The 27,922-nt window shown below is 40.1% G+C and overlaps 1 protein-coding gene across 8 annotated transcripts; it reads left to right on the top strand.

Moving 5' to 3' along the window:
* The first annotated feature begins 88 nt into the window (after positions 1–88).
* On the top strand, positions 89–27,922 carry DCAF17 (DDB1 and CUL4 associated factor 17). 8 transcript variants are annotated; one of them, XM_087919944.1, is made up of 16 exons: positions 89–296; positions 1,297–1,531; positions 1,820–2,046; positions 3,293–3,396; positions 4,963–5,053; positions 7,470–7,606; positions 10,491–10,569; positions 11,230–11,319; positions 11,774–11,881; positions 12,436–12,541; positions 15,892–16,034; positions 16,966–17,075; positions 23,010–23,094; positions 23,528–23,611; positions 25,760–25,915; positions 26,816–27,922. In XM_087919944.1, exons 3-16 carry the CDS (start codon positions 1,876–1,878, stop codon positions 26,990–26,992), a joined length of 1,641 nt encoding a protein of 546 aa, XP_087776070.1. In that variant the 5' UTR covers positions 89–296; positions 1,297–1,531; positions 1,820–1,875; the 3' UTR covers positions 26,993–27,922. The 8 variants fall into 8 exon arrangements, with proteins under 8 accessions (XP_087776070.1, XP_026552850.1, XP_087776075.1 ...); XM_087919946.1 differs by lacking the exon at positions 89–296 and adding an exon at positions 301–351; XM_087919945.1 differs by lacking the exon at positions 89–296 and adding an exon at positions 312–420.

The following is a 27,922-nucleotide window of genomic DNA, read 5'->3' as shown; positions in this document are numbered from 1 at the left end:
AAGAAAAGAAAAAAAAAAGAAAAGAAAATGCACAGCAAATGAAAGCGCGGCACGTGCATGATGCCTTAAAAGGCTCCTCCTGCTGACTATTACAAAGCACCACAACATCCAACTTCGTCAGGTTTTCTACACCCGCACCCTGCCCCCACCCCCACCCCTCGCCCTCGCCGCTCGACAAGCACAGCACCCTGTGACGCACGACGGGGGAGGGCCCCACCTGAGTTTACGTAAGAAGGAAGCGGTGCATTTTGGGGGTTGTAGGCACGCTAGACACCGAGGCTGCCCTCGCTGAGAAGGTGAGATAGGGAATCATTGTTCCGGGTCGACAATACAGAGCGGCGGAGAAAAGACGTGGGAGCAGGGCGTGTGGGGTGGGGGGGAGAGCCCTTCCGGCCTTTTAATTGCGGCTGTTTTGGAGGAGTTAGTATTGGTATCGGAGATTAGGTGGAGGGGGGGGGGGGTCTGTTGCTTTGTATATATTGTTCTGCTAAAAGGGATTTTAGACTTTTTTTCCCCCCTCTTAAGAAATCCACTTTTCATTTACTCTGCATGGCAGATAATTCAGAAAAACGTGCCTCTGAGTAAGCAACACGTATTCCGTTTTACACACAGGCAGCAAGCAATGCAGGGTCCATAACGCAGCCTTGGGTAGAAGGAAGTCGCCCTCCCCGTCCCCCCAATGTACTCCCTATATAATTTGTTTACTCAGCAGTTAATAGTGAGTGACTTAAAGACAAAGTGAAGATGAGAGAAGAGTTTCTAGCTAGGAATTCATGCGTGCTTGAGAATTATAAATGGACCTTAAGAGGTTTACCAGCCGTAATATAATTTGTGTGTTGCTTCTGAAGTGAAGTCTTGTGGGAAACATGAATAGTTGACCTTTTCTTATCTGTTGCTTTCCAAATATAAATTGGGCTTCAATTTCTCTCTTTCCCAGCCTTTCGATTCTCATATTTTTCAACTAGATGTTCATGTTGAGGCCAAAACATTGGTGGGCCCCGTATTAAGGAAAGCTACTTGTTGAAGACAATTGAGCCCAAAATTTCTGTTGCTAAATGAGACATTTAAACAAATTTTGCCCCATTTTACAATTTTTCTTGCCATAGTAAAGTGAATCATTGCAGTTGTTCAGTGAATTTGGCTCCCCCACTGACTGCTTGTCAGAAGGTCGCAAAAGGTGATCACATGACCCCAGGACATTGGAACTGTCATAAATATGAATTAGCTGCCAGGCATGAATTTTGATCATGTGACCATGGAGATGCTGCAACAGTCTTAAGTCATTTTTTTTTTCAGTGTTGTAACTTTGAACAGTCACAAAATGAAGTCGAGGACTACCTGTAATGCAAAACCAGAGGTGGTATTCAGCCAGATATGACATGTTCTGGAGAACCAGTAGCAGAAATTTTGAGTAGTTCGAAGAACCAGCAAATACCACCTCTGACTGGCCCCTATTCTCTGCTTCTGAGTCCCAGCTGATCAGCTGGGTCTTCTTTTGCTGCCCTGCACAGGAGAAGGAGCTGGAAAGCAGGTTAGCGGGGTGGGGAGGGAATGGGATTTTACAGTATCCTTCCCCTGCCATGCCCATCAAGCCACACCCACAGAACCAGTAGTAAAAAAATTTAAATCCCACCACTGCAAAACTACTCAGAAAGACCCATTAAAATTTACCTGGGACATTTTTCTAAACAAACATAAAACTGAGCTTTAAGCTGCAGTTCTAAATTATACAAGAATGTATGTCTTGGCAAAGTATTCTGAAAATAATGATTTCCATTGGGAGGAAACTGAAAGGCAACCTGTATTCTCTTCTATTTAGATGGTTACTGTTTTCCAAATAAACTATCCAAACCAGACATTGGAATTCTTATCAAAATGTTTTCTGGTTCATCTTCATCTGCCCCAGCAAGAACCACTTCTTCTGTTGCATTTGATATCCACAATATTTGCTGTCTACTAACTAGAAGATCACAGGGATTTTATACCAAAGATGCTGGAACTGTTTATAGGAAAAACATGAGACTCTTGAGGAAGCTAATATGTCAGGTAACAGCTATGGGAATTCTTCATATGCGGTATATCTTATAGCTCAATCTATATCAGGTTTACCAACAACTTCTGCATAGAAACCTAGAATGAATTTCATATATAGATCATAAATTTAAGATAAAGTATTGGTTTAATGCTGTTTTCTACACTTGTATATTTACTAAAAATAGAAGTCTGAAGTCGTTCTAAAGGAAATATTTTTTCAGTGATTATTAATGCAATCAAGACTATAGAGTACTTGGTACTAAACATTCCAAACAAGTCTCTCCTAATGCATTCCTATATATAGCTACTTAGAAATAAGCCTTGTAGAATTAGATGAGATTTATTTTCTGGTAGACTTGTATAGATGACAGCTTTATTGACTCTTCTGGGTTTTTCAAAGGTTGCTGTAGTTCAGTCTTATACAGTACATCTTTATTCAGAAATGAACCCTACTTTAGTCAATCTACTTCTACTTAATCATGCATAGGACTAATGTTATATATCACTATGAGTCTCTGGAAAGGTACCCTTGCTCACATTGTTAGATATATTATTTCTTTGAGATGTGGTTGTAGCATAAACAGGCTCAAAGAAATTGCAAAATCAATTAAGATTGCATAGTTGCATTTTATATTGAAGTTGGAAAATAGATATTATTTTCCATCATTGATGCGAACTGTGGTGGAGAAATGGTTTTCTTAGGTGCTAGTTTATTTTTGCCATAATTAAGATATGCCTTAATACACCTCAGAGTTTAGTTGGAATACTACTTGTATCTATGGAGAAAATAAGAAAGAGAAAAATATATAATTGTTTTAAAAATGTAATGGAGCACATGTTTAACATTTTAGTTTATAAATCAATATAATGAATAAAGTTAAGACATTTCTTCTTTAAATATCAAGTGATTTTTAAAAAAATCAAGATTTCTTTGGTGGGGGGAATGCCTTTCAAGTCAATCTTGACTCCTGGCAACAAGTTTTCTTGGCAAGAATTTGGAACTGGTTTGCCATTTCCTTGCTTCCTGGGGCTGAGAAAGTCACCCAGCTACTTTTATTATTCAAATAAGTTCTGTTTTTGTAAATAGCTGGTTTTCTATAAATATCTATTGTGACAGGTAAACACCTATTACATTTATGATATAGTACTAAAAATGATTTACCTTTTGCAACAAGTTACTATGAAGATAACTGTCATGAATAGCTTAAATAAGTATTTCAAACCCAATCTTTCTATAATTCATTATCGTTTATTTCAGGAGACAACAACATTCAAGAATGTTTGGACTATACAGTCTTCATCTCCAATTTCTTATCACAGTGGAAAAATTTATCTTGACAATTACCGGCACTGTGTGAGCTGGTAATTATTCTCTTTCAAAACCTTCTCCATTTCCTTTTAGAAAATATTGTAAGGAGATTTTTTTCTGAATAATTTTATTAATTTTAAATGATAAAATTTCAACAGCACTATATTAATCATATCTAGATATTCACAGAGGCGTAGTGCTTGGGGTAAAATCAGGTGAGGTAGCAATTCTATATCGAGCTGAAGCCTGACTTACCTACTTGGAAAGGTTCTGTTTATTTGATATGACGTGAGGATTAAGAACTTTGTTTTTAATTGTTCTTAACTTTTTTAGTTTTAGCTTGGGCTTTATGTTTTATTATAAATTGCCAAAAGTCCTCAATAAGTAGTGTTACATTAAGTTAAATAAAAAGTCACAAAATAATATCCTGGTATTTGTCTCTGGTAATGCTAAATCGGGTAGAACATGACCAGGGACTTTTTGTCCAAAGTGGCCGTGAGCAGTGATGGAGAGACATGAGAAAGCAGAACTGAAATAATTGCCGTCCTCTGGTAAAGACGAAGATTAGTATCACAGAGTGGCAGAGGGAAGATCCTGAATGCTGGGCACTATGAAGATTTGGTCAAAATTTGGAATTAATAATTCAATCACGGAACTCACCCCCATCAGATGTCATGGTAGCTACCAGTGTAGCTGGCTTTAAGGGGAGTTAGACATATTTGGGAAAGGAATATCAGGGGCTATATCTTTGTTTCAGAATTCCCAAATACCAGTTGCTGTAATGCTATGATGCGAAATTAAATGCTCATTTGCAACCTGTAAGTTTTTTGGATGAATCGGCTTGGGCAACATGGCTTATTCTCACATTTTACTACTTCACAATGGGACTTATTTAGTTTGGTTTAGCATGTTACGTCATGGGTGAATGCAGCCTGGATGCATTGGTGAGAACTCACTGGTATGGTGTTATGTGATAGACGAATGCCAATCTGTCTTAAATCTAAAATTTACAAGACAACCATCCTCCATGTTGTATGGCACTGAATGCTGGGCAGCAACAACAGGGACTGAAAGCTATCTCCATGTTATGGTAATGCGAATGCTCCGTTGGATATCGGGCATCTCCCTTCTTGATCACATCACAAATGACACCATTCGACAACATTTTGGTGTGGCACCAATTATAGAGAAGATGAGAAGGCCGACTCTGCTGGTGTAGACATGTCCAGAGAGCAGCACCTTCTATCGTTGCCAAGATTGCCTACCAATAAGAAGTTAATGGCCAGCGACCCTGCAAGAATCCAAAACAGAGATGGGAAGACACCATAAACAAAGATATGCAAGCCACGGGCCTGCACCCTGGAGACGCTGCTGACCGTGCAAACGATGGAAGGTGCTGTTCAATGAGGTGAAAAGGAGACCCTGCACCAGTGGGAACACACTAGGAAGAAGAAGCATGGTTGTTATGTCCATATAAACCTTATGTGATACAAAATGTTAGCCAAGATAGGACTGTTGCCTATTCTAATGGTGTGCTTATGTTCTTAGTAAATAAGCAGGACAGTTTGAATGATAGAAAGGAATGTATTTTAATTTCCTCCTCCTTTTGTCTCTATCAGCATTACACCAGAGCCAAGAACGATTTATCAAATGCCAGGATGGCCTACCTCAGAAAAAATAGAAGATGCTTTATTATTGGAATGCCCGGTGGTAAGGTTTTTTTTAAACAATAACTCTGAATATGATACCCTTGTGTCATATCCAAATATGCTCCCTTTTTTCTTAGTTACAAGCACAACAAATTCAGTGAACTCTCAGAAGCAGCATTTGATGAATGAAAGCAGCATTTTAATACCAAGTTTATTGTTTGGTTTCTCCCTGTTACGTATTTACATGTACCTGCTGTTAGGTTGGGGTCAGTTATGCGATGTGTGGAAGCTGATAGATGGGTGGGTGGATGGATGGATGGATGGATAGATAGATAGATAGATAGATAGATAGATAGATAGATAGATAGATAGATAGATAATTTTCAGGAATACGGTTAGACAAACCAATCAGTTATACAACTCAAGAGTTTAGAAGAGGCTGCAGTATTTAGCTACTTTCCTAATATTGTTTTGCTGTCGGAATATATATAAATTACAAGGAGATGTCAATATGCATGACAAAGTGCAATCCAAAGCCTTTTGTGAATTCATACAACCTTAGATGCTCCATGTTTGAAATTGGATTACTATATGAAGTATTATGGTTCAATAGTACTTGGGGTAGTAAACCACATATAATAAAGGATAGAGCCAGATGGTTGAAAGAACTGGGGGGGGGGGTGTCGTCGTCCCCCCCCCTTGCCCCATTGCTGCAGCAAGGACAGGTGGAAAGAATGGAGGAGGGGAATCACAGATTGTTCCCTACTGCTATTGCAATAATGGACCTGGGCCCAAAAGGAAGGGGTCAAAGCGAGCATTGGAGAAGCCACCAGAATCGACAAAGGCTCTGCTTCTGGCCTCTGGTCCAGGCCTTACTTGCCCCACTTCCGGGCAATCTGTAGCAGCTACAACTCTCCCTACTTTTTTGATAACTAAATTCTGCACTATTTGTTCATGACTTTGATAGGGTTCTTGCCTGGATTTACTGAATGTATGGGACAAGGATTGAGAAGGCCTGCAGGAACTATGGGCCCCAAACTAGTTACTTCACCTGACTCTAGCACTTGTTATGTCCTGATAGCAAGGAAGAGCGGTGTTCAGTGTTGGAAAAGTAGAATTATTCTAGATGTAGAGTTTTGGATTACAGATATAGTACCTGTTTTTGAGGGAGCTTTTTGTCAACACACTGGATGGAATGATAAATATCTTGTGCATCAGGGTTTAATAATACGGTTTAAAATTATAAATTGTATAGGGTTATTAATATGGAAGTTTTGTGTGGGTTTTTCCTTTTAGAACACTTAAGCAAATGTTACATTATTTAAATAAAAGCCATTTTTAAAGGATGAGTCCTAAGTTCAGGATGTTTTGCATTATCACTCACTTGCTATTGCTTGTGCCCGATGGGGCATTCCACAACATCTAGAGGACCGAAAGATTATTCTTGTCTGCTTTGGTGAATGTGTCTGGATAATTTTTGCACAGGGTGATAGACAATCAGTGGCATCTCTATCAAAATGAAGGTCTGTAGGAGTACAGGTGGTTCCCAACTTACGACCACACTTGAGCCCAACATTTTTGTTGCTAAGTGAAACATTTTGTTAAGCAAAAAATTTTTTTGCCCCATTTTATGACTTTTCATGCCATAGTTGTTAAGCGAACCAGTGCAATCGTTAAGTTAGTAACGTGGTTGTTAAATGAATCTGGCTTCCCCGTTGACTTTCCTTGTAAGAAGATCACAAAAGTGGACCACGTGACCCCAGGACACTGCAACTGTCATAAATGTGAATCAGTTGCCAAGCATCTGAATTGTGTTTACGTGACTATGGGGATGCTGCAACAGTCGTAAAAGTGGAAAACGGTCATGTCCCTTTTTTTTTCAGTGCTGTTGTAACTTTGGAACTGTTGTAAGTCGAGGACTACCTGTAAAAAGGCCTTTCCAACTGGTTTTATAGGTAGTCCTTGACTTACAACAATTTGTTTAGCAACTGTTTGAAGTTAAAACACCAATAACAAAGTGACTTGCAGCCAGTCTCGCACTTACGACCATTACACCATCCTCATGGTCACATGATCAAAATTTGAGCAGTTGGCTACTGGCATGTACTTAGGAAGGTTGCAGCATCCCAGATCAACATTATTGTCATTTGCAGCCTTCCCAACCGACAGTTCCAACAAGTAAAAGTCAATGGGGGAAGCCAGATTCAATTAACAATTGCATGATTCACCTAACGACAGCAACGAGGTGCTTAACAATTGCCACAAAGCAAGGTTGCAAAATTGGCCACAACTCGTCGAACAGTCTTGCTTAACAATGGAAAATCTGACCCCCATCTGCGGTCATAAGTCAAAGACTACCTATACATGAATGCAGCCAATTGTCATTTATTCACTAAATTGTAGCTTAGAGAACCGTGGCGTAGCATGACATGTGACCTTTCTCTGAATTTTGTAGAGCTAAAGTCCTTTTAATGCAGGGGGAAGTGTTGCCCAAGCCTTCGGACTACAAGCCTTCTTGGGCAGCTGTGACCGCTCACAACTGGCTTTTCCGTCTGTCTGCAAATTCAGGAGAGATACTTGAAAAGGTGTACCTTGCTTCCCACTGCAAATTCAGGTAATCAAGGTATGCTTGATACAATGCTGTATTGGTGTGTTAAAAGAAAGGGAACTGTTCAATGTTTCTGGAAAGCAACCCGTTTAGTTTCAGTGCTTCAAAATGCAGCCCTAAACAGTGCAACCCATTGTACTCATTAAACTTTTCCTAGATTCCTTCAGGTTGGTTATAGGCATGTCTCTTCCCAATGGTCTCTACCTTTCCTGCTTGATCTGGCAGAAAAGACATGCTTTGGGGGCTGTCGTCTTAGTGGCTTTTTCTGCCATACTGTCTTTTCGTTTCGTTTCATTCGGTGAACATCATCCCCTTAATATTACATCAGTCCTGTCCCTGTTACCCTTCTGTAAAGCCTGGAAAATTTAGTTTTGTGCCTTAGCCTGTGACCCTGGACATATGATAGAGCCCATCTCTTGCTGTGTGTATAATTTGTTGGATAATGTCTGACTGCCATGTGCTTTATTAGTTACGTTGTTTATTGTATTGTAAACTATCTCAAGTCACATAGTATGGGCAGCTACACAAATACATTTTATTATTATGGTGGGTTGCGCAGTCATCCAGATGTTTAGATTGGATCTGGATTTTTGCCCACCTATCAAGCTCCTCCCAAGGACCCGCAAAAAGGCTGATGCTGTTGTCTGTTGATGTTAAAAGTGTTGTCTCAGGATGAAAGCTGTTCCAAATAAAGCTGCCTTTGGCAATTGACTGGGGATGATTTTGTTCTACTTCTGTATGCGGGTCTTTATATCTCCAGTTCTTTCTCTTCTATTCTGCTGGCTCCAGGTACTGTTTCTATCTTTGCTTTCTTTTGCCACAGTCACTATTATCATTAGACAACAGCAGAGAAGATAATAGTAGAAGGACTGTGGCAAAAGCAGGGGTGGGATTCAAATTTTTAAACAACCAGTCCTGTAGGCATAGTTAGGTGGGCATGGCATGTGACCAGGGGGGGGCATGGCTTCTTTTCTTTTTTTGCAGCAAATCCCCCCCCCCCCATTATTTTCCCCCTCCTGGGCCTCAGGGAAGCCTCCAGGGTGTGTGTTTTTGCTCCCAGAAGGCTTCCCTGAGGCCCAGGAAGGAAAAAAGAAATGGAGCACAGGAAGAGCACACAGCACCCCCCTAGCTTCCGTTTTGGGGCCTTCTGGGCCTCAGGGAAGCCTCCTGGGGGGCATTTTTGCTTCCAAAAGGCTTTCCTGAGGCCCAGGAAGGAAAAAAAATGGAGCACAGGAAGAGCACACAGCAACCCCCTAGGTTCCGTTTTGGGGCCTTCTGGGCCTCAGGGAAGCCGCCTGGGGGGCGTTTGTGCTCCCAAAAGGCTTCCCTGGGACTCAAAAAGGAAAAAAAAATGGAGCATAGGAGAGGCACGCAACATCCCCCTATGCTCCGTTTTGGGCCTTCTGGGCCTCAGACAAGCCTCCTGTGGGGGGGTTGCTCCCAGGAAGCTTCCCAAGGGTCCAGGAAAGCAAAAAATGGAGTGTGGGGGAAGGGCAGCACCCTCCCGCCGCATGCCCCTTTTTGCCTTCCTGGGCCTCAGGGAAGTCTCCTGGGCGAAGCAGTAAGACAGCAAGGGGGATCCCGGCACAGCTGATCATTGGAACAGCTGATTATCAGGAGGGAAAAAAATCACCTTAAGGACACCTGGCCGGGGGGGACACAGTCAGCAATGTCAGGCATTCACGTGATGTTGCGCATGCGCAATATGGACTGACTGGAGGGGAGGAGCAGGTGGAGAGGCCAACCGGGGCACTGGGCAGAATCATAATCGGTTCAATCCCACTCCTGCGCAAAAGTAAGCAAAGATGGTATCAGTAGTGATAGGCCCCTTGGGTGTGATCCTAAAACATATGGAGCATCGCTTTAACATCATCAGCATTGACAAACATCACCATCAGTCAATTGCAAAGGCAGCATTACTCAGAACACCTGATGTCCTGCAATACCTTCAACACTATCGAACAACAACATTTGCCCATCCCAGGTACTTTGTAAGGACTGTGTTCATGGATGATGATGATGATGATGATGATAATAATAATAATAATAATGCAGTGTACACAGCAAACGAGATAACTATGCTGGGTTTCGTATCACAAATCTCTAGTCAAACACTTCCCAAGCGTTTAGGACTGCATGATGTATCAGTGGATTATGCGAGCTGATCCCAGTAAGGTAGCTTTCTGCAGCTGACCAATGGTGATTTTGTCAGCACCAATTGTTTTTAAGTGCTTGATACCACTGGAACCACCTATACTGGTTTATGCCAGAGTCTCTGCAGTTCGATTTTCAAATCCTGATATCTGCTGATTTTTTCAAGTTGTTTCGATTCTGCTGTCACCAGGTATGGCAATGTCAATGTTCCACACTTTTTTCTTCTCCACAAATACTAATCATAATCATAATAATCATAATCATTATTATTATTGGTTAATCTTTAGTGAGATTCACAGCCTTTGGAACTGGTTGGTAGCTCAACAGCTCAAGTCCTAACCAAGGACCTAGGAACTGTTCAGGTTTTATTGTTGTTGTGGTGGTGGTGGTTGTTGTTATAGTTTGTGTGCCTGCACTTTGACCTACACTGACTTGTGAGTCCCTTTCACTGAAATCAAATGTCTAAAATGACAAGTTTTGCACTCAAGACTGAGTGTAAACTTTTAACACAGTGTAACTGTCTTTATTTGATAGCAGAATAGAAACTGCAGGAGGAAATAGCTGCTTTGAGTCAAACAGATACATTTCCAAGTGTGTCTTTTCTTGGGCAGAAAACTCTCCTGGTTAAATCAAGCTGTGTTGTTTCTTAGTTAAATAAAAGGTTTTATTCCCAATTAGCTTTCTAAAAATATACTATAATTCTCTTTTTTATGAGCTTTCTCTTTATTCCTTACAGGTACTTAAGTTGGGACATGCCTCAAGAGGTCATGGCAATAAAGTCAACTCAACTAAAACTCCCAGCAACTGCACGACAGGTATGTTGACATGGAAATGTTTATGACTGCTCTTTAAAAAAGCCTGCTATTGCATTTTAGAGAAATAGACGTGTTGCTTTCTCTTCATACTTACCTGATAACTGCATCTTTAAAGCACATGGATCCCTTATGAATCTCTTTTGAGGTTAGCACACAAGTTACTGTTCCATTGTGTTGCACTTTGCTAATGATGCTGTTGAGACCTTGGAAACATGAGCCACACCTTAATCTAACCTTTCCCAATTTTAATCCCTGGACCTTAAGTGGAGAGTAAGTGGGGAAGTTTATATTAAACTTGTCATTTTGAAAGATGGAAAACAGATGAGTGCATATGTTTTATAAGTATTCTAGAAAAATAGGAAATGTAGCAGTAGCACTTAGACTTATATACCACTTCACAGTTCTTTACAGCCCTCTCTAAGTGATTTTACAGAGGCAGCAAATTGCCCCCAACAATCTGGGTCCTCATTTTACCCACCTCAGAGGGCTGGAAGGCTGAGTCAACCTTGAGCCTGGTGAGATTCGAACTGCCAAATTGCTGGCAGCCGGCAGTCAGCAGGAATAGCCTGCAGTACTGCACTCTAACCACTGCGCCACCATGGCTCTTATGTACCTATATAAATATCCGTTTTACAATATGTCTCGCATCTGTTTTCTTAGACAGGCATCCAGCAGTCCGTACTGTACTTTCTCGCTATATTCAGAGTTTGGCCACTTTCATTTGTGGGCATGCTGGAGCTTGACAAAAAGGTAAGTTTACTGTCTTAGTGATGCTCCCTTCTCTAGTAATACCTGAAAGTAGATCAGTATTCCAAGCCTTCCGCTGTCCTGAAACAATTAGCAATAGTTTATTTAGATTTAATATTAATGTACCATCACTATTTTGCTTCCAGGAGAGAAGGACGATAGCTTAGTGTTGGTTACATGTTCTCCACGCAGAAAGCCCCAGGTTCTGTTCCAGGCATCCCTCCTGGAAAGGCTCCTAAGATTGACTGTGAAATTCATGGAAAGAAACTGAGAGCTACTGAACAACAGAACAGATGGTCCTTAACTAGATGGAAAATTGTGTGGTTTGGTAGAAAATAGCTACTGACATCCTCATCCCGACAACTCTTTAGGTCATATTTTGTTATGAGTTGATCAGATGCTGGAATCCTCCAGTGATTGCTTGACTAATGCAATTTTTGTCCCCCTCTCAAACCAGATTTTTGGAAATAGCATGGCAGATGTTTCAGTATCTCATGAAATGCTGATTGTAACGCACAACACAGGTCATGTCAGATTGTATAGCTTCCAGGCAATCTCTGAACGGGTAATAGCATACAATTACAATACTTTATTCTAATTCTTTTTTAGTATCACTCTGAGCTTATATGAGATTTTTAAGTGAATTTTAATTTTTGCCAGTGAGGGCATGGGGAAACAATTTACTATCTACCTAGGCATTAATCAAAAAGCATGTTTGGATCCAAATTGAAGAAAAGAAAAGATGATTTTTAAAAACCCTGTTCTTTATCCTTTTCCTTTTTTTGTTTCTATTATTTTTTATTACATTTAAAGATTGCTTCATTTAATTGGGTTACTTTTAGTATATTTAAATGTTTTGACAACATTTTGCATTTTTAACAATAAAATGCTTAAAATGTTTACATTTAATTAAGAAACAAGGCTATAATTTGACAATACAATTTGAGGTTTTAATCTCATGCACACAATTTATTCAGGAATAAGTATAGGTAAATCCACACTAATAAGGTATCTAACATTTGTTATAAATCAATGTAGACCTCTTTAGATGTGTACACAAGCATATTATATACTGTATATATATGCAATAGAATTAATCAGATGTGATGTCATTTTTAGTTCATGGAACACCCGGTGGATTTGGGACAGGAATACAGCTGGAATGGCAAAGTTGGGATTGTGGGAAAATACCCTTTTGGCATTCCGTGTAACATTAAAATAACAGGTATTTATGAAGGCTTATTGTTCGTCAGCATAACTGGTTGGCTTTAGATTTTGTTTAAAAATGCTAGCAATCCTAACTACTTTTATAATCTGATGGTATTTTTAGATAGTGTTACGTTATTCTTATTAGCCCTTCCCAGTGTAATCCTATGCACAAGTTAGTTCTTTGAATTCAGTGACAATCACTTCTAAGCAAGTGAATATAATAACCTTGCAGCTGGTCAGGTTGTGGTGTTAAAAAGTGGTACAATTTTTAAAAAGTTACATTGACTAAAATATTAAGGTGATACAATATTCTGCCGGTTTCCCACAAGCAGAGTCAATGGGAAAGCCAGCAGGGAAGGTCCTCAGTTACTCTGGTTAAGTCTCTCTCCTTGTTCTTCCTTTCCTCATACGCAGCAAGCTCATCTTCCTCCTTCGTTCACACACCCACCAAGCACCTTCCTCCTGTGGCCTCCCTGCATTCACACATGTAACCACCAGGACCCTCCTTGTCTGGCCTCCCTATGCTTGCACACAAACATGCATGCACCCCATGCCCTCCCTCCCCAGTCACCCTGCTCTTCCACATATACATGCTCATATCTCACACCTTCGTTCCCCTTGCTTCTCTGACTTTGTGTTACACGTCAACAGCACCCCCTCCAATTTGTGCACACACCCTGTGACAGGGTTCCCACAGCTTCCCCTACCTGCCTGTGGCATTTTCGTGCTCCTTACCTGGACTCCCTCCACTTCCCACTTAACAACCCGTGTTTCAATAGCCAGAACTCTGTGGATTGCCATCACTAGGCACTGCAGTCATGCGTTGTCATGCTCTACAGCTACAACCCCAATCCCAGTTGCCATCATAACTTGACCACAGCCTGTATTATGATAAAACAGCAGCAAGTGCTACATCAATAGTAAACATAATACTATAGAAAAATAGATAAGGTTTAAATATACTGTAGCAATAGTAATAGCACTTAGATTTATATACTGCTTTAAAGATCTCTAAGCAGTTTACAGAGTCAGCCTATTGCCCCCAACAATTGGGGTCCTCATTTTACCCACCTCAGAAGGATGGAAGGCTGAGTCAACCTTGAGCCTGGTGGGATTCGATCTGCCAAATTGCAGGCAACTGGCTTGTCAGCAGAAGTAGTTTGCAGTACTGCACTTTAACCACTACGCCACCGAGGTCATAGAAAGTTTTTTTTTAAAGTTACCATAATTGAAAGGAACGTAACATAGGCACCAAATGAAAAGTGCTCTAAAAATGGGGCACTGATCTGAAAATTGCCCCTCTTTCTATTCCTCTGTCCTACCTTGGGAGGAGAGGACAGGTAGGGACACCGTAGCAGAGGCTGTTTCTTAAACTTTGTAAGTTCATTCTATACTTTGAAGCGGTTTCAGAAACTTAGTGGCAGCCAGTAAAAATGGCAAAGTCCTGGCATATGTAACATTAGCCGGATCAAGTCAGTTGTCCCTGTTCTGAACTGTTTTCAATGGGAGGCTCGTCTCCAATGCAGGGCCATAATCCAAACTGCCTACATTGTTGTTTAGAAAAATACTATTTTCCAGGCTCTTTTCTCCATAAGTTATGTGTCCGTCTCTCCAAGAGAATTTTTTGCAGTTTTTGTGTTAGATAGTTGCAAGGAGATAGAAGCCATATGATATTAAACTCAGTTCCTCTCAGTGGTAACTAGTTTAACAAAGGATGAAGCATGCTGGGAGTTTTACCACTGCAGCATCTGAAGGACCACAGTATTGTTATGCAATAACGCTCCTCTATAAGCAATTGGCGTTCCATTATGTTTTTAGGAGGACAGTTAAAAGCAATTTAGCTTAGCATATGTGACTCCATATGTAGCACATGTATGTATATAGTGCACATATGTACACATTAAAATAAATTGTTCTTATGTGGCAACTATTCTGACTTTCAGGAAAATTCCATTGTTAAATAAGTTTCAGCAGCATTAGTTAGTTACTTGAAAAGGATGCATTGAATAATGCAGATGTCAGGGTTCCAGAAATTGTCCGTTTCAATCAGTAACTCTGAGACAAGCATATTCTCAAAGTGCTTCATTAAAACAGAAACTTGGCACATCTGTGGAATTCCAAAACTAAGTTTCCTCTCAGACTTCCCACTATACAATCAACATCCACCCCTTTTCTCCCACATCATAAATCACGTGAACAAATCACCCTTCGACTATAATTCTTGCTGCGCCATAGAAAATGACCTTGACAATCTTATGTATCTATTATGTCTACAGAAAATTACTCAAATAACAACAGCCCCCCCCCCTTCCATCCTTCGTAGCTGTGTGGCAGCTTTTAATAGGGATTCCAAAGCTTACAGCAGGATTATGTTGCTACTTCCATTCTATTTCCCACTCCCTGCATTTTACATACTGTAAGCCGTAATATGATTGGAGTTTGATTTAATATAACATGCACACCCCAAAATGTACTTTTTAAGGTACTGCTTATGGCTTACCAGTCTTTATCAGACCATTGTTTAAACTAAACAGAGCAAACACAAAATCTCACTTACAAACATATTTGGAATTTAAATCAACCTCTATTGTCATTTTTCTGGAGTAATTACGCTGCAGTAGAATCAAGACAACAGGAAGACGTATAGCAATATATTTTTCTTTTTGGACCTTAAGACTTCTTGAAGATGTTAGATTTTCAGTAAAATTAAGAAAAATATCAAGATTTTCCTTAACTCTATATTTTTATTAGCCTGGATTATTTTTTGCATTCAAATATAAACTTCTATTATTAATGGAAATATTTGCTCTGTGCTTGGCAAAACATGTCTAATGTTTTTGATCACAGACTCTGGGTTATCTAAAATTTTCATAATTAAAGCCAATTAAGAAACACTTCATATGAATACTGAGCAGTTTTATAACAGTTTATCGATAGCTGTCATGATTTCCCCCCAAAATGTAAAAGCAATAAAATGATGTGCCTAAAATGTTTTAGATATGATCAATAATTAACTTAGTTGGTGGTTGTAGTGCACATATGTCCAGATAACATAACTGCTTTTTCAATAATGCTACAGTTTCTATTACTGTGTAATTTTTAATATTTCTTTATAATACTTATGGGAAATTGATTCCTTGAGCTGTTCATTAACTTACTCAGATAATCATTTGAGATTCTCCTTAATTGAATGCAAAATAGCATGGTTTGTAATCATGGTTTGCATTATAAAGTAGAGAACTGCATTTTTCTGCATTTAGTGCAAGTTCAAAGGAAGGTTTTATTTTGATTGACAAGCAGAAGAACAAGTGAAATGATAAAGTTGTTCATGTGAATATATTTATTAATATTCAGTTATTTTCACAGACACTCCAGATCTTCTTTTTGAAGTCTCATCCCTCGAGAGTGCATTTCAGATTGGAGGATATCCTTGGCATTATATCATTACACCTAACAAGAAAAGTCAAGAAGGAATCTTCCACGTTTGTTCTTTAAAAGACCACACTTTGGTAACATTCTAATGCAGTGAATTATGTGTTTCCCTCAGGAATGATAATAGAACCAAAATGTTAAATGTTTTTTTCTTGGATATTGTCTTCCAACAAACAGTTTTATTTAGGTGACAACATAATATCGAAAGTTAATGACCATCATAATACTGAAGGATTGAGCATGTACAAAATGATACATGATCAAGTTGAGGATTTTTTGAATTTCATCCTGAAAAAGATTCTGGAAGGCCATATCCCACTGAGGGGGTATATCCAAGAGCATAGCGAACAAGGCCAACAATTATGATTTTGATCTTCATTTCCCCTCCCCATCTGGAATCTATTTACTTATTCATATGTAGTCAGAAATAGGTCGCACTGAATTTAGTTGAGCGCATTCCTGGAAAAGCGTGAGTAGAATGTTAATGTTAAAGAGGAAATGTAAATGTCAGTTGATCTCATTCCAATTCAGAATTGCATTTTCAGATGTCTCTACCCTCTCCTTAGATAAATCATATAGAAACATTGCTTTCCATTAACTTCAATTTTAGTTCTTCAGATCTTTGCAAAACTTTCCCCGCTCATGGCAAAAACACCCACCATATTTAATTCTAACCAATAAGGAATTTAAAGCTTAGTGAATTTGGAACAGGACCAAGTGGGAGCAACAGTTCCAAAAGCAGAGCCAACAAAATATTTTCAAGGTTTTTCAAACATAGCGGAACACCAAAGAAGTCTAAATAGGAGATGATACAAATAGGTGAGATTGTGGGTTTGAGTTGGGGAAAAAAAGTGTCAAAGAGTCCTAAAATGCAATAATCTTCTATATGCATAATTTCCCACAGCCCTTTAAGGAATATTGGAATGTGCAGATGATAGATTTTCTCCACTTCTGCTCTTTTCAGTGTTAGTTTAGATTTAAATTTAAATCTAAATTCTATCGATTTAGGCAAAGAATGGCATACAGGATATGAAATGCTGCTCACTGGAACCTGACAGGATATCTTTCCACCCTGACAGTTCAGGAAGGATGCTACACGTGGGTCCAAATTTAATTAAGTAAGTGATAGCTGAAAACTACTTTGCGTCAGGGTGAGAGTAATTTGCTAGTTCTGTGTGGGATTGGCTGTTGAGATAGAATATCTGATTAACTAAAGCAGGGGTGTCCAACCTTGGCAACTTTAAGACTTGTGGACTTCAACAGCAAAGCTGGCTGAGGAATTCTGGGAGTTGAAGTCCACAAGTCTTAAAGTTGCCAAGGTTGGACACCCCTGAACTAAAGCTAGGAGCTATAATGTGGGGTTGGGGTGGGAACAGGTGAATGAGAGCCACAGGTTATGAGGAATGGGCAAACTATTCCAGGGTTTACATGATTGATTGGACTTCAGGGACCACCAAACTCATACTTTTAAATCCTGAGGACCACTAATATGAATTTATAGATATATATATTTATATTTTTATTTATTTATATTTATATTTATATTTATATTTATATTTTATATATATATATATATATATATATATATATATATATATATATATATATATATATATTTGTTTGTTTTCTGAGGTTCTGGGGTATTTATATGTGGATCTTTGGTTGTTCGGGTTTTCTCCCACGTAAGATTCAAGTATCTAGGCAACGTTTCGATGAAGTCTCATTCATCATCTTCAGGCTTCTGTCTCCGGCTCTGTGCTTCTCAGAGTAATGTGAGATTGCAGCTGCTTCCTCTTTTTAACTGCCAGTGGGGTGGGACTTGATTGGGTGGGGGCTTGGCTGTGTTCTGATTGGGTGGGGTGTGTTCTCATTGGTAGGGGTTTGGCTGTGTTCTGATTGGTTGGGGGGTTAGCCGTGTTCTGATTGGTTGGAGGCGTGTTCTATTCAGGTGGGGGCTTGGTTGTGCTCAGGTTAGTCCTAGTTGCTGGGGGATTTGAGCTGGTGAGTTGTGATCTTGCTGTTTGGCTTCTAGTTCGTGGTCCTGCTGCATCTTCATAGTGGGTGTCGGTTTGCTTCATGTATGGCTCAGAGGGGTTTGAAGTGGGTAGTGATGCAGCTGCATTGCAGCTTCTGGTCCATGGTCGTGTCTCATTTTCTGAATGGGTGGGAGTCTGTTTTCTGCATGGAAGTGTGGTGGTGGCATCTTGTGTGGCTCTCATGGGTGTGGGTCTGGTGTCCTTCTTCATGTTAGGTACTCGTCTGTTCATGAGGGCAGGTTTCCAAATGGCTGGAAGGCGGGAGGTGTCATCTCGTTTGTTCATGCTGTGTGGGCGTTTTTCTATCTCTATGGCTTCTCTGATTATTCTGCTGTTGAAGTGTTCGGTTTTGGCGATAGTTCTGGTATTTTTAAAATCAATTTCATGTCCTGTGGCTTTGAGGTGTTGGACCAGGGAAGAGGTCGTTTCTTCTTTTTTGATTGAGTTCTTATGTTCTTCAATGCGTGCACTTATTCTTCTGTTAGTTTGTCCAATGTATGTGGTAGGGCAGGCAGTGCAGGGGATTTCGTATACTCCTTGGTTTTCTAATTCGATTTTGTCTTTGGGGTTTCTTAGGATGGTGGATATTTTTCTGTTTGTGCAGAATGCTGTTTTGATGTTGTGTTTTTGGAGGATCTTGCTAATTTTGTCTGTAGTGCCTTTTATATATGGGAGGAGGGCTTTGCCGTTTTCTTGTTCTCTGTCTTGGATTTTGGTTGGGGTTTCTTTTTGGATTAGGTGGGTAATCTTCTTTCTTTGGAATCCATTGGCTGTAAGTACGTTGGTGAGAGTGTGTAGTTCGGTTTTTTGGTGTTGTTCATCGGCTAAGCATTTTGTTCTGGAGATGAGTGTCTTGGCTACGAAATTGATCTGTGCTGGGTGGTGGTGTGAGAGTGCATGTAGATAGTGGTTAGTATGTGTTTTCTTCTGGTAGATGGTGTGTCCTAGGGAGCCATTGGATCTTTTGTATACCAAGACATCTAGGAAGGGAAGTTGATTGTTGGCTTCTGTTTCCATGGTGAATTGTATTTTTGGGTGTAGGCTGTTGAGGTATGTGAGGAAGTTGTTCAGTTTTTCTTTCCCGTGTGGCCAGACTATGAAGGTGTCATCTACGTATCTGAGCCAGAGTTTGGGTTTGTGGTCATATTTTTCTAGAGCTTGTGTTTCAAAGTGTTCCATGTAGAGGTTTGCGATGACAGGTGAGAGGGGTGATCCCATGGGTGCTCCTTCTTTTGTTTGTATTTTTGTCCATTGTAGGTGAAGTATGTATTGGATAGGCAGTGGTTGGTTAGATCTAGGATGTGCTTGGGGGTTGTATTTGTTTTGGATGGCTGTCAAGGCTTCTTTTATTGGCACTTGGGTGAAGAGGGATATGACATCGAAGCTTACTAGTAGGTCGCTAGGTTGTAAGTTTTGTTTCTTTATGATCTCGATGAACTGGAATGAGTTTCTTACGTGTGAGTTGATGGATTCTGCATAGGGTTGTAGTTGTTTGGCGAGAAATTTGGCCAGGTTTTGTAGAGGTGAGCCTATGGAGCTGACTATTGGTCTGAGTGGGGTTCCTTCTTTGTGTATTTTGGGAGACCATAAAGCTTGGGGCATCTGGATGATTTTTCTCTGGGTATGATTCCTTGCTGGATTTCTTCACTGATGGGGGAGGCTTTTATTTTGGATTTGGTAGTTTTTTCTAGGTAGGTGGTGGGGTCTGTCTTTAGGGGTTTGTATGTGGGGTCTTGGAGTAGGTTGGTTAACTTGGTTTGGTAGTCAGATGTGTTCATTACCACTGTCGCGTTGCCCTTGTCTGCTGGTAGGATTATTATGCTGGTGTCTTCTTTCAGGTTAAGTAGTGCAGTTTGTTCTTTGGATAAGTTGCTTTTGGGTGGTTTGCTAGTGCAGAGGATGTTGGTGATTTCGAGTCTGATTTTGTTAGCATCATCAGGGTTGGTTTTGGTCAGGCTGGTTTCAACTCCGCATATGATGGTTTCTGTGGGGATGTGTTTGGGAGCGACAGCAAAGTTGAATCCTTTTGAAAGGACCTTGGTTTCAGCTTCAGTGAGGATCTTGTCTGAGATGTTGTGCACTGTTTGTTTCATGTGTGGCTGTGGGGGGAGGAGTTGGTTTCTGGCGTTGTTGTAGTTTCCTGAGTTTGTTGGTGTGTGTGGCTGTCTTGAGGATGGTCTGTGTTTCGGCTCTCCAGACAGCGAGTTGTTTGGATTTGTCCCAAAGTAGAGGGTGAATCTTGTTGCTGAGTCTGAGGTGGAGTGTGAGGAGATCTTTGTTGATTTGGTCTAGGAGAAACCTTTTTGTGTGAAGTTCATTTCTAATTAGGGCCAGTTCTGTTCTTTTAAGGATGCGTTTGGTGGCTGCTGTGTTGGTGTGGAATTTCAATTGGAAGCTTGTGGGAATTAAATTTTGATCTCGGCAGTTGCATAGGAATGCAAGGTCACATAAAATGGAGGCTCTTTGGACTTCAAGTTTTTCATAAGTCCTGGTCAGATGGTGGGTTTCCTCCCGTAGAGGTGCAATATTTGTTTTCTGAGGTTCTCATGGTATTTATATGTGGATCTTTGGTTGTTGGGTTTTCTCCCACGTAAGATTCTTACGTGGGAGAAAACCCAACAACAAAGATATATATATATATATATATATATATATATATATATATATATATATATATAAATTTTTATATTAAATATAAATTAAATATTTTAAAAAATATATAAAAGTGTGGGGGTTTATAACAAAATCATAAATGCTTAATCATAACTGGGGCAGAGCGAAGGGAAAGGGGGGGCCTTTCTCATCCTTTGGGGGAAAAGAGGGAGGATTTAATACTGCTGGGATTCAAAAGAAGCCACATGGTGCCTGGAGGCTGGGAAGGTCTGGACGGGGAGGAACTGGCTCCCCCTCCACGAGAAAAGCAGACACCCCCCTCCCCCCCCAAAAAAAAACCTGGTCTGTCATTTCATATCTCCTCCAGGTCTCTCCCTCCTTTGCCAGATGTGGCTGCCTGGAGTTGGGGGAGGGAAGGAGGGCCAGGCTGGAAGCCTCCCCCCACCTGCACCTTCCAAAGAGACAGAAGAACAGGCAGTGTGTGTGTGTGTGTGTGTGTGTTTGTCTGAGCTGAGGGGCCTCAGGGCAACTTCTGCTGGGAGAAGCAGAGTCAGAAAGGGGCAACAATAGTTGCCTCCCCTGGCGCCCATTGTCAACTCTCCCTATTAATTCTCCAGCATTGGATTGCTCCCGCCTCTCTCTCTCTTCTTTCCTCCCCCCCCATCCCCCCCCCCGCACACCTGGAGGGAGGCAAGGAAAGGGAGATAAGAGCTGTGTGCAGTTCTTGCTCCTCCAGTCCTCACTGCCTTTCCCAACATCAAAGCCTCGGAGACACAGGCAAAGCCACTGCAGCGGTAGCACCCAAGTTGCCTTCGCATGCTCGCCTCTCGGCACTGGTGGCAACGGGTACTTGCTGCAGCCATCCGGCAGAAGCACGAATAGCAGCTGCTGCCTTTCTTCCCAGGTCTTAAATGCCTGGCTTGCTTCTCCACCACTGCTGTCTCCTCTTCCAGCGCCTCCTTCTGTGGGTAGGGCAATTCTGAACTAACCGAGCATGCTAAAACAACTCGGGTGCTACCGCTGCGGGCGGCTTTGCCTGTGTCTCTGAGGCTTCGATTTTGGAAGAGGCAGCAAGAGCTGGAGGAGCTAAGAGCTGCCTACAGCTCCATGTCCCTTTCCTTGCCTGCTTCCAGGTGGGTGCGGGGAGTGGGAGGAGAGAGAGAGAGAGAGAGAGGCAGGAGCAATCCAAAGCTGGAGAATGAATGGGGAGAGCTGACAGCAGGCACCAGAAGAGGGCACTGTTGTTGCTGCCACTGATCTGTGTGGGAGCTGGTTGGCACGTGCATCTCAGGGACCTGACTCCAGGGTCCCTCAAAGAGCCAGGAGCCGCAAGAACTGTGTGGGCCAGATTAATTGCTTTCGGGGGCCATTTTTTCTGTGGCCCACCAAAATTTTCCACGGCCCACCAGTGGACCACAGCCCGCCGGTTGGCAACCACCGTTTAGATGACAAAACCAGGTCTTGAAGGCCAGTAGGGTGAGGATAAGTCTGTGAGCTATGATGTTGCAGGGGAAGAGCGCCTTGTCAGGAAAGGCTCTCTTTTTGGTCCTCCAGGTAGCACTCTTTCACGGATGGGAACAGATCATACCTATACTATTGGATCTAACAGGACAGATGGATACCACTGGGGAGAGACAGTCCCATAAATAACTTGGCCCCAAGCCACAAGGCTTATCCACAATTAAACCTATCTAGATTAGTATTGCTTGTTGAAAGTGGCTCTTTGGCTGAAATGTTCTCATAGTCGTCTATATTACCCTTTTAAATGGCAAGTCCAGGGGTTAAACTGTGAATACTTTTCCATATGCTGGTCATCCTCCATCTATGACCACAATTGAGCCCAAAATTTCTGTTACTAAGAAAGACAGTTGTTGAGATTTCCCCTATTTTAAAACCTTTCTTGTCACAGTTATGTGCAACACTGCAGTTGTTAGGTTAGTAACAGAGTTGTTAAGTGAATCTAGCTTCCCCATTGACCATTCTTATCGAAAGGTCGGGAAAAGGTGACCCCGGGGCACTGTAACCGTCCTAAATATGAAGCAGTTGCCAAGCACCCAAATTTTGATCCCATGGCCAGCAACATTTGCATGAAAAACAGTCGTCGCTTTTTTCAGTGCTGTTGTAACTTTGAATGGTCACTAAGCAAATGATTGTAAGTTGAGGACTACCTGTATGCTATTATATATGTTACTCTGAGGAGGCATCTAGCTCTTTCAAAAGATCCTTTTTGGGGGGTGAAAAGCAGCATTTAGCTCCATCGTGTAGTAATTTGTTCAAACAACCACATCTTCATTTTCTACAAGGAATAAAAAGCAGTAAAATTGGTATTTAGGGAGAAAGTACTTTCAGCTTTCCCCATTCTTGTGAATCTGATCAATCCCCATGGGGTTTTTCTTTCTACAGAGTCCTGAAGTTGAAGGAAAGCGAAAGTGCCAAGCAGCAAGAAGTCACAGAAGATTTTATCATAGAAGCCAACAGGGAAAATAATGTGAGATTATAAAAAGAAAACTGGTTGAAACCATTATTCTTTAAGAAAAATATATTTCATTGGGAGAGTTTCTTTTCTCTGAGGCCTGAGTCAAACATTACATATATAATCATAGTTTAGTAAATGTATGACAGTTGGCTGGATTCATAAAGCATGCTAAAAACAAACCAAGAGTTCCTAATCGTAATGTCTGTCCTTTAACTGAGCTGCCTAAGAGAGGCAACGTATCAAAAGAATTGAAAAAAAATCCCCTTTATTATTTCTATTTTCTGCAAGGTGGTTTTTTTTAAAAAAAAATCTCATTTAAAATTAGAATCCGCGTTCAAATAAAAATAAAACAAATGCTTAATTGGTGATGTTCTTCTTAGTTGATTATTTGTCAAAACAACAGAAAAAAAAACCCTCTCTTATCTTCATATTTTTAATATCAAAGGTGAACAACTCTGTAACAGTAACAGCATCTGGCCGAATAGTGAAGAAGCGTTTTAAATTATTGGATGATGATCCTGAGCAAGAGGTAAATTCAGTTTTAGATAGTTGGCAACCATTTGATCCTGAAAAAAGCAGTCAGAGAAATGACCCACGTTGGCAGGGTAAAGCCACTGCATATGCCTACAAAATGTTTGTGTTTGTATGCCATAATTTCTTAACGGATATATCCAGGAATATGTTGGGAATTGCTCTATTTTGCAGGAGGGAGAGAGAGATAAAGCGAGCATTTTCATGTTATCGTTGACCTCTGATCTGTGAGGAATCTTTCTGTGAATTATTATTGTGCTAACAGGACTTAAAGAATGTGAGGACTGTTAAATTCTAGAAATTTAAGCTGGGTGATTGCCTTAGGAATCCTGGAAAGAGATGTGAGGAATTAACTCGGTTGTTGATTATCCACTTAATCTCACAAGGTCTTGCCAGAGACAAATTCTATGCTGTTGAAGAACATGCAGGTCACAAAAAGATGATAAATAATGCAAAGAAAACAGTTGAGATCTGAACTGAGCAATATGTCCCTACAATCATTAGCAATGTATTTTTGGAAACCATTTTTCACTTTCTATTAGGAACTGTAGCCGAGATGACACAGCCACAAGAATTCTAATTCCTCAGCTTCTGGAAACCATTTCCAGCTTTGTTTCCATGGAAATGAATATAGTTGAAGGGGGAGGGGGGATGAAAACATGGCAAGAACTGTTTGAGGCTTTTAGAATCTGTAATTCATTTATATTCAATTACCAAATTTTAAAAGAGATCACAGAGAAGCAAGATCCCAAGTTTTACCTAAAGCATTCCTTTTCTTTGGTTTTACAGCCTTAAATTATATTTTATAGAAGGAAGTTATTTAAAATACTTTTCCGTATTTAATTGGGGGACATAAATTCAAAAATTTCTGCAGTCTATTTTAGAATAAATCTTAAAACATGGGATGCCTATATGAGTTGTCTGTGTGGTGATTTTATTGTTAACAGTATTTGGGTAGTTGCTGCATTGTTGTTTTTCCCAAAACATCTCTCCAAGCTACAGTGGAATGTACATTGCAGATCTAATCCTGATGATGTCAGTGGTTCTGTGCCCATCTGTTACTTAAGTGAGTTGTAAATGTCATCATATATATAGTAAGGGAACTAAGGTGATGTTGAATTAAGCGCAGAAATCTATCAATCTATCCCACGCTTACAGGGGTGGGATTCAGATTTTTTAACAACCAGTTCTGTGGGCGTGGCTTAGTTGGTAGGCATGGCTTGGTGCTCATGTGACTGGGTGGACATGGCTTGGTGATCATGTTATTGGCTGGGTGTGGCCAACTCAATATCACTCACATCGAGGCATGCATCTCCTCGCCTGGCCTTTCATGACTGTGGGGATGCTGCAACAAACGTTAAGTGTGAAAAATGGTCATATCACTGTTTTCAGTGCCATTGTAACTTTGAATGGTCACTCCACACAAGCAAAGTACCAGCAAAGGAGGGGAAAAAAACTCCAGAGAAGTTCCTGAGACAGGAAATCTGGTCCTGCCATGAATGTAATAAGGGTTAACGGAGAGGCAGTTTCTGTAAGCAACACCAGAATGTTTCCTTCCTGCCTTCCTTACAGGATTAGGCCAGTAATTTCTTCTAACAACTGATTCTCCGAACTGCTTAGAATGTTAATAACCGGTTCTAGTAAATATGTGCAAACTGATAGAATCCCACTCCTGCACGCTTAGCCATTGGAAGCTCACTAAGTGACTTCAGACCCACCTCGCAAGATTGCAGTTGTGAGGAAAAAAATAAACTGTATGTCATGTCGAACTCCTGAATGTCAGGATGCAAATTCATTAAATAAACTTGATAATGTACAAGTTGAAGCTCAGATGAGTTGTAGCCTTGTTCATTAAAATGAAGAGAGCCTACCTGCACTCATTTATCTTTCAACACGCACAATGTTTTCCAGTAAAACAACTGGAGTCTGAGTTACTAAAGTCAACTGTAGAAATGATGCATCTTTACAGAGAACTCAAGTAAACTGGATTGGAAATATACATTATGACCAGATGAATAAGAATAAGCTTTTAAAAATTTAGGAAACTGTTCCTTGTTTTTATGTTTTAAATTTGTATTGAAAATAGAAAGATACTTTAAAATGTGACTAATGTGCCCACTACTGGATTTTTTTTTTTTATGTTAAGACCTTCAAAATTGTCGACTATGAAGATGAACTGAACTTGCTATCTGTTGTGGCTGTTACTCAGATAGGAGTTGATGGGGCAGCTCATCTTGATTTCCATTGTAACGAGCAGGGTATTCAGTTGAAGAGTTTTCCTTTTGTGGAGTCCTGGGATGTGGTAAGTATAATTTAGGTTTTCCTAATGTTCCTACTATGAACGTACTACAGTAACTTAGCTCTGATTCTGTCAAGCCATTTATGTATGCCATTAAAATCTCAAAGATAAAAATTACCAAGAAGTGGGACAAGTTATGAAGGAGTTATAGAAAAATAATAATTCAGCAGTCTGGAAATATACCCAATGCATTCCTGTTAGATCCGTCTGATTTTTATCCGGAGTGGAGTTCTGTAGATTTAAATTGGCTGATTGCTTTGAAGCTATGAGATACACATACTTCCCTCCAAAGAACCTTTCCGATTTAAAAATAAGCTTTAAGCATCTTTTTAAAAATAAAGTTGAAGGGCAGGTGTTTTTGATAATTGGATAAAGGGCATTTGTTTGTTTAAAAGTCCCCAGTCTGAAGAAAAGGGCAAAGGAGGCTTTTAAAGCTTTAATTGGGGGAAAAAAGTCCACAGCTGAAATTCAGACAAAAGATGGACTTAAAATTATTCCAGCTCTTGTGTATATGATATTGGCAATGTGTGGAAAGCTGGCATTATACAGAATGCTTAGGAAATCTATAGAATCGGTGATGTTTTTAGGCAAAGTGTCAAGTGTCTGTGTTATTTTAATATGCTATATACTGTCCTAGGTATTATATACTACCTAGGCATTACGCAGAATGACAAGAACTATTTAGGCAAAATATGAAAAGAGAGTCAAGAAAAGGTTAGGGTTAACCTTTAAAGACACAGGAAAATGAAAGAATGCTACCATAGAAGATCCAGTAATTTGCCAGTAATCTGGAAGGTGATGTCGTACAAAAATGTTTTATCATCACAAAGAGTTTATGTATCGTATAGATGCATTCTTGCTATCGTTTGAAGTGAAAATTACATTTGTGTTCTCCTAATGCAGACATACAACCATGAAGTTCACTTTGATAGACATACAGTGCTGCACATACAACAAAAGCCCCACAGAATGTTCAGCTGTCACATATACCAGATGACCTGCAATAGTGGAAAAGATGACAATATACAAAAAGGAAAAAGAAGAGGATGTGTTTGGTCGAAAACTGGAGCGAGATACTGAATATTTTTAGATTTCACCTTGATTTGGAAACTACTATGGACAGTATCTGAAGACGTGCAGATTTCTCTTTATGCAATGTAATAGTAGTAACTGTTATTCTTCTTTGTATAAAAGTAATTCTTTTTCAGCCTTTGGGTTAAAATCAAATGTACTGTAGTATAAATTGTTTTAAATATTTTATTTTAAAAAAACACTCAAGTAGCAAAATTGTAAATTGCCACAGATGTATATCCCCCCCCCCCGCCCTAAAATATAGCTCTTTGGTATTAATATTGTTGGGAGAATTGTGCAGAATGCAAATTTAAACTACATTTTTGCTGTCATTAAAAAAAATGGAATTTAAATCATGCTTAAATTCTACTCTATATGAAGCAAAGAATGCTCTTCAGTTCGGTAGGGGCTTAATCGTGGTTATCTAAGCCCTGCTACAGCTAGACTTTGTATAAACGCTAACTGACAGGGTTGTATTTCTTTCAACAGGCAGAGAGGGAGCTGACCCTTAGTTCTTCTGTCAGCAGATAACTGATCACTTGCCAGTCATCTGAAGAAGATTGTTTAGAAGTAATGCTGTGTGCAGCAGTCCACTACTAAATGCCGGGGGTGTTACTATTTTACAGTTATGCAAAAATAGAGTGATTAAGATTTAAGAAATTGGCTGTTCATTCTCCTGCTACATGATTTTGCCAATATTTATGTATGTCCATTCCCAGCTATTGTTTGGGAATTTTCGGTTTTTAATTTCTTTCTTTTTAAAAGGAAAAAAATCATTTTTGAAAGATGTTCCTGAGAATTAATTTTGTTTTATTTCCTCCCTACTGTCAATGTTTTATTGAAAGATGTTCATTTATGTTGCAGCATGTAAAACATTCTCAGGTATTCATTTTAATATCTTGGAATTCTGGTGCTGAAAATAAATATTTCTTTATACAA

This window comes from Pseudonaja textilis, chromosome 1, assembly GCF_049901715.1.
Source record: "Pseudonaja textilis isolate UNSWEBS1 chromosome 1, rPseTex1.2, whole genome shotgun sequence".
NCBI classification, from domain to species: domain Eukaryota; kingdom Metazoa; phylum Chordata; class Lepidosauria; order Squamata; family Elapidae; genus Pseudonaja; species Pseudonaja textilis.
Note: the sequence above shows the minus strand (reverse complement) of the source record. Positions and strands in the feature narration are given on the sequence as shown.

Bases quoted from the DNA above. Each gene is read 5' to 3' on its own strand.
- DCAF17 (XM_087919944.1), top strand. From the start codon at position 1,876: ATGTTTTCTGGTTCATCTTCATCTGCCCCAGCAAGAACCACTTCTTCT. The intron at 7,607-10,490 runs GTAATCAAGGTA...TATTCCTTACAG, and splicing joins GCTTCCCACTGCAAATTCAG to GTACTTAAGTTGGGACATGC. The intron at 23,095-23,527 runs GTGAGATTATAA...TTAATATCAAAG, and splicing joins AAGCCAACAGGGAAAATAAT to GTGAACAACTCTGTAACAGT.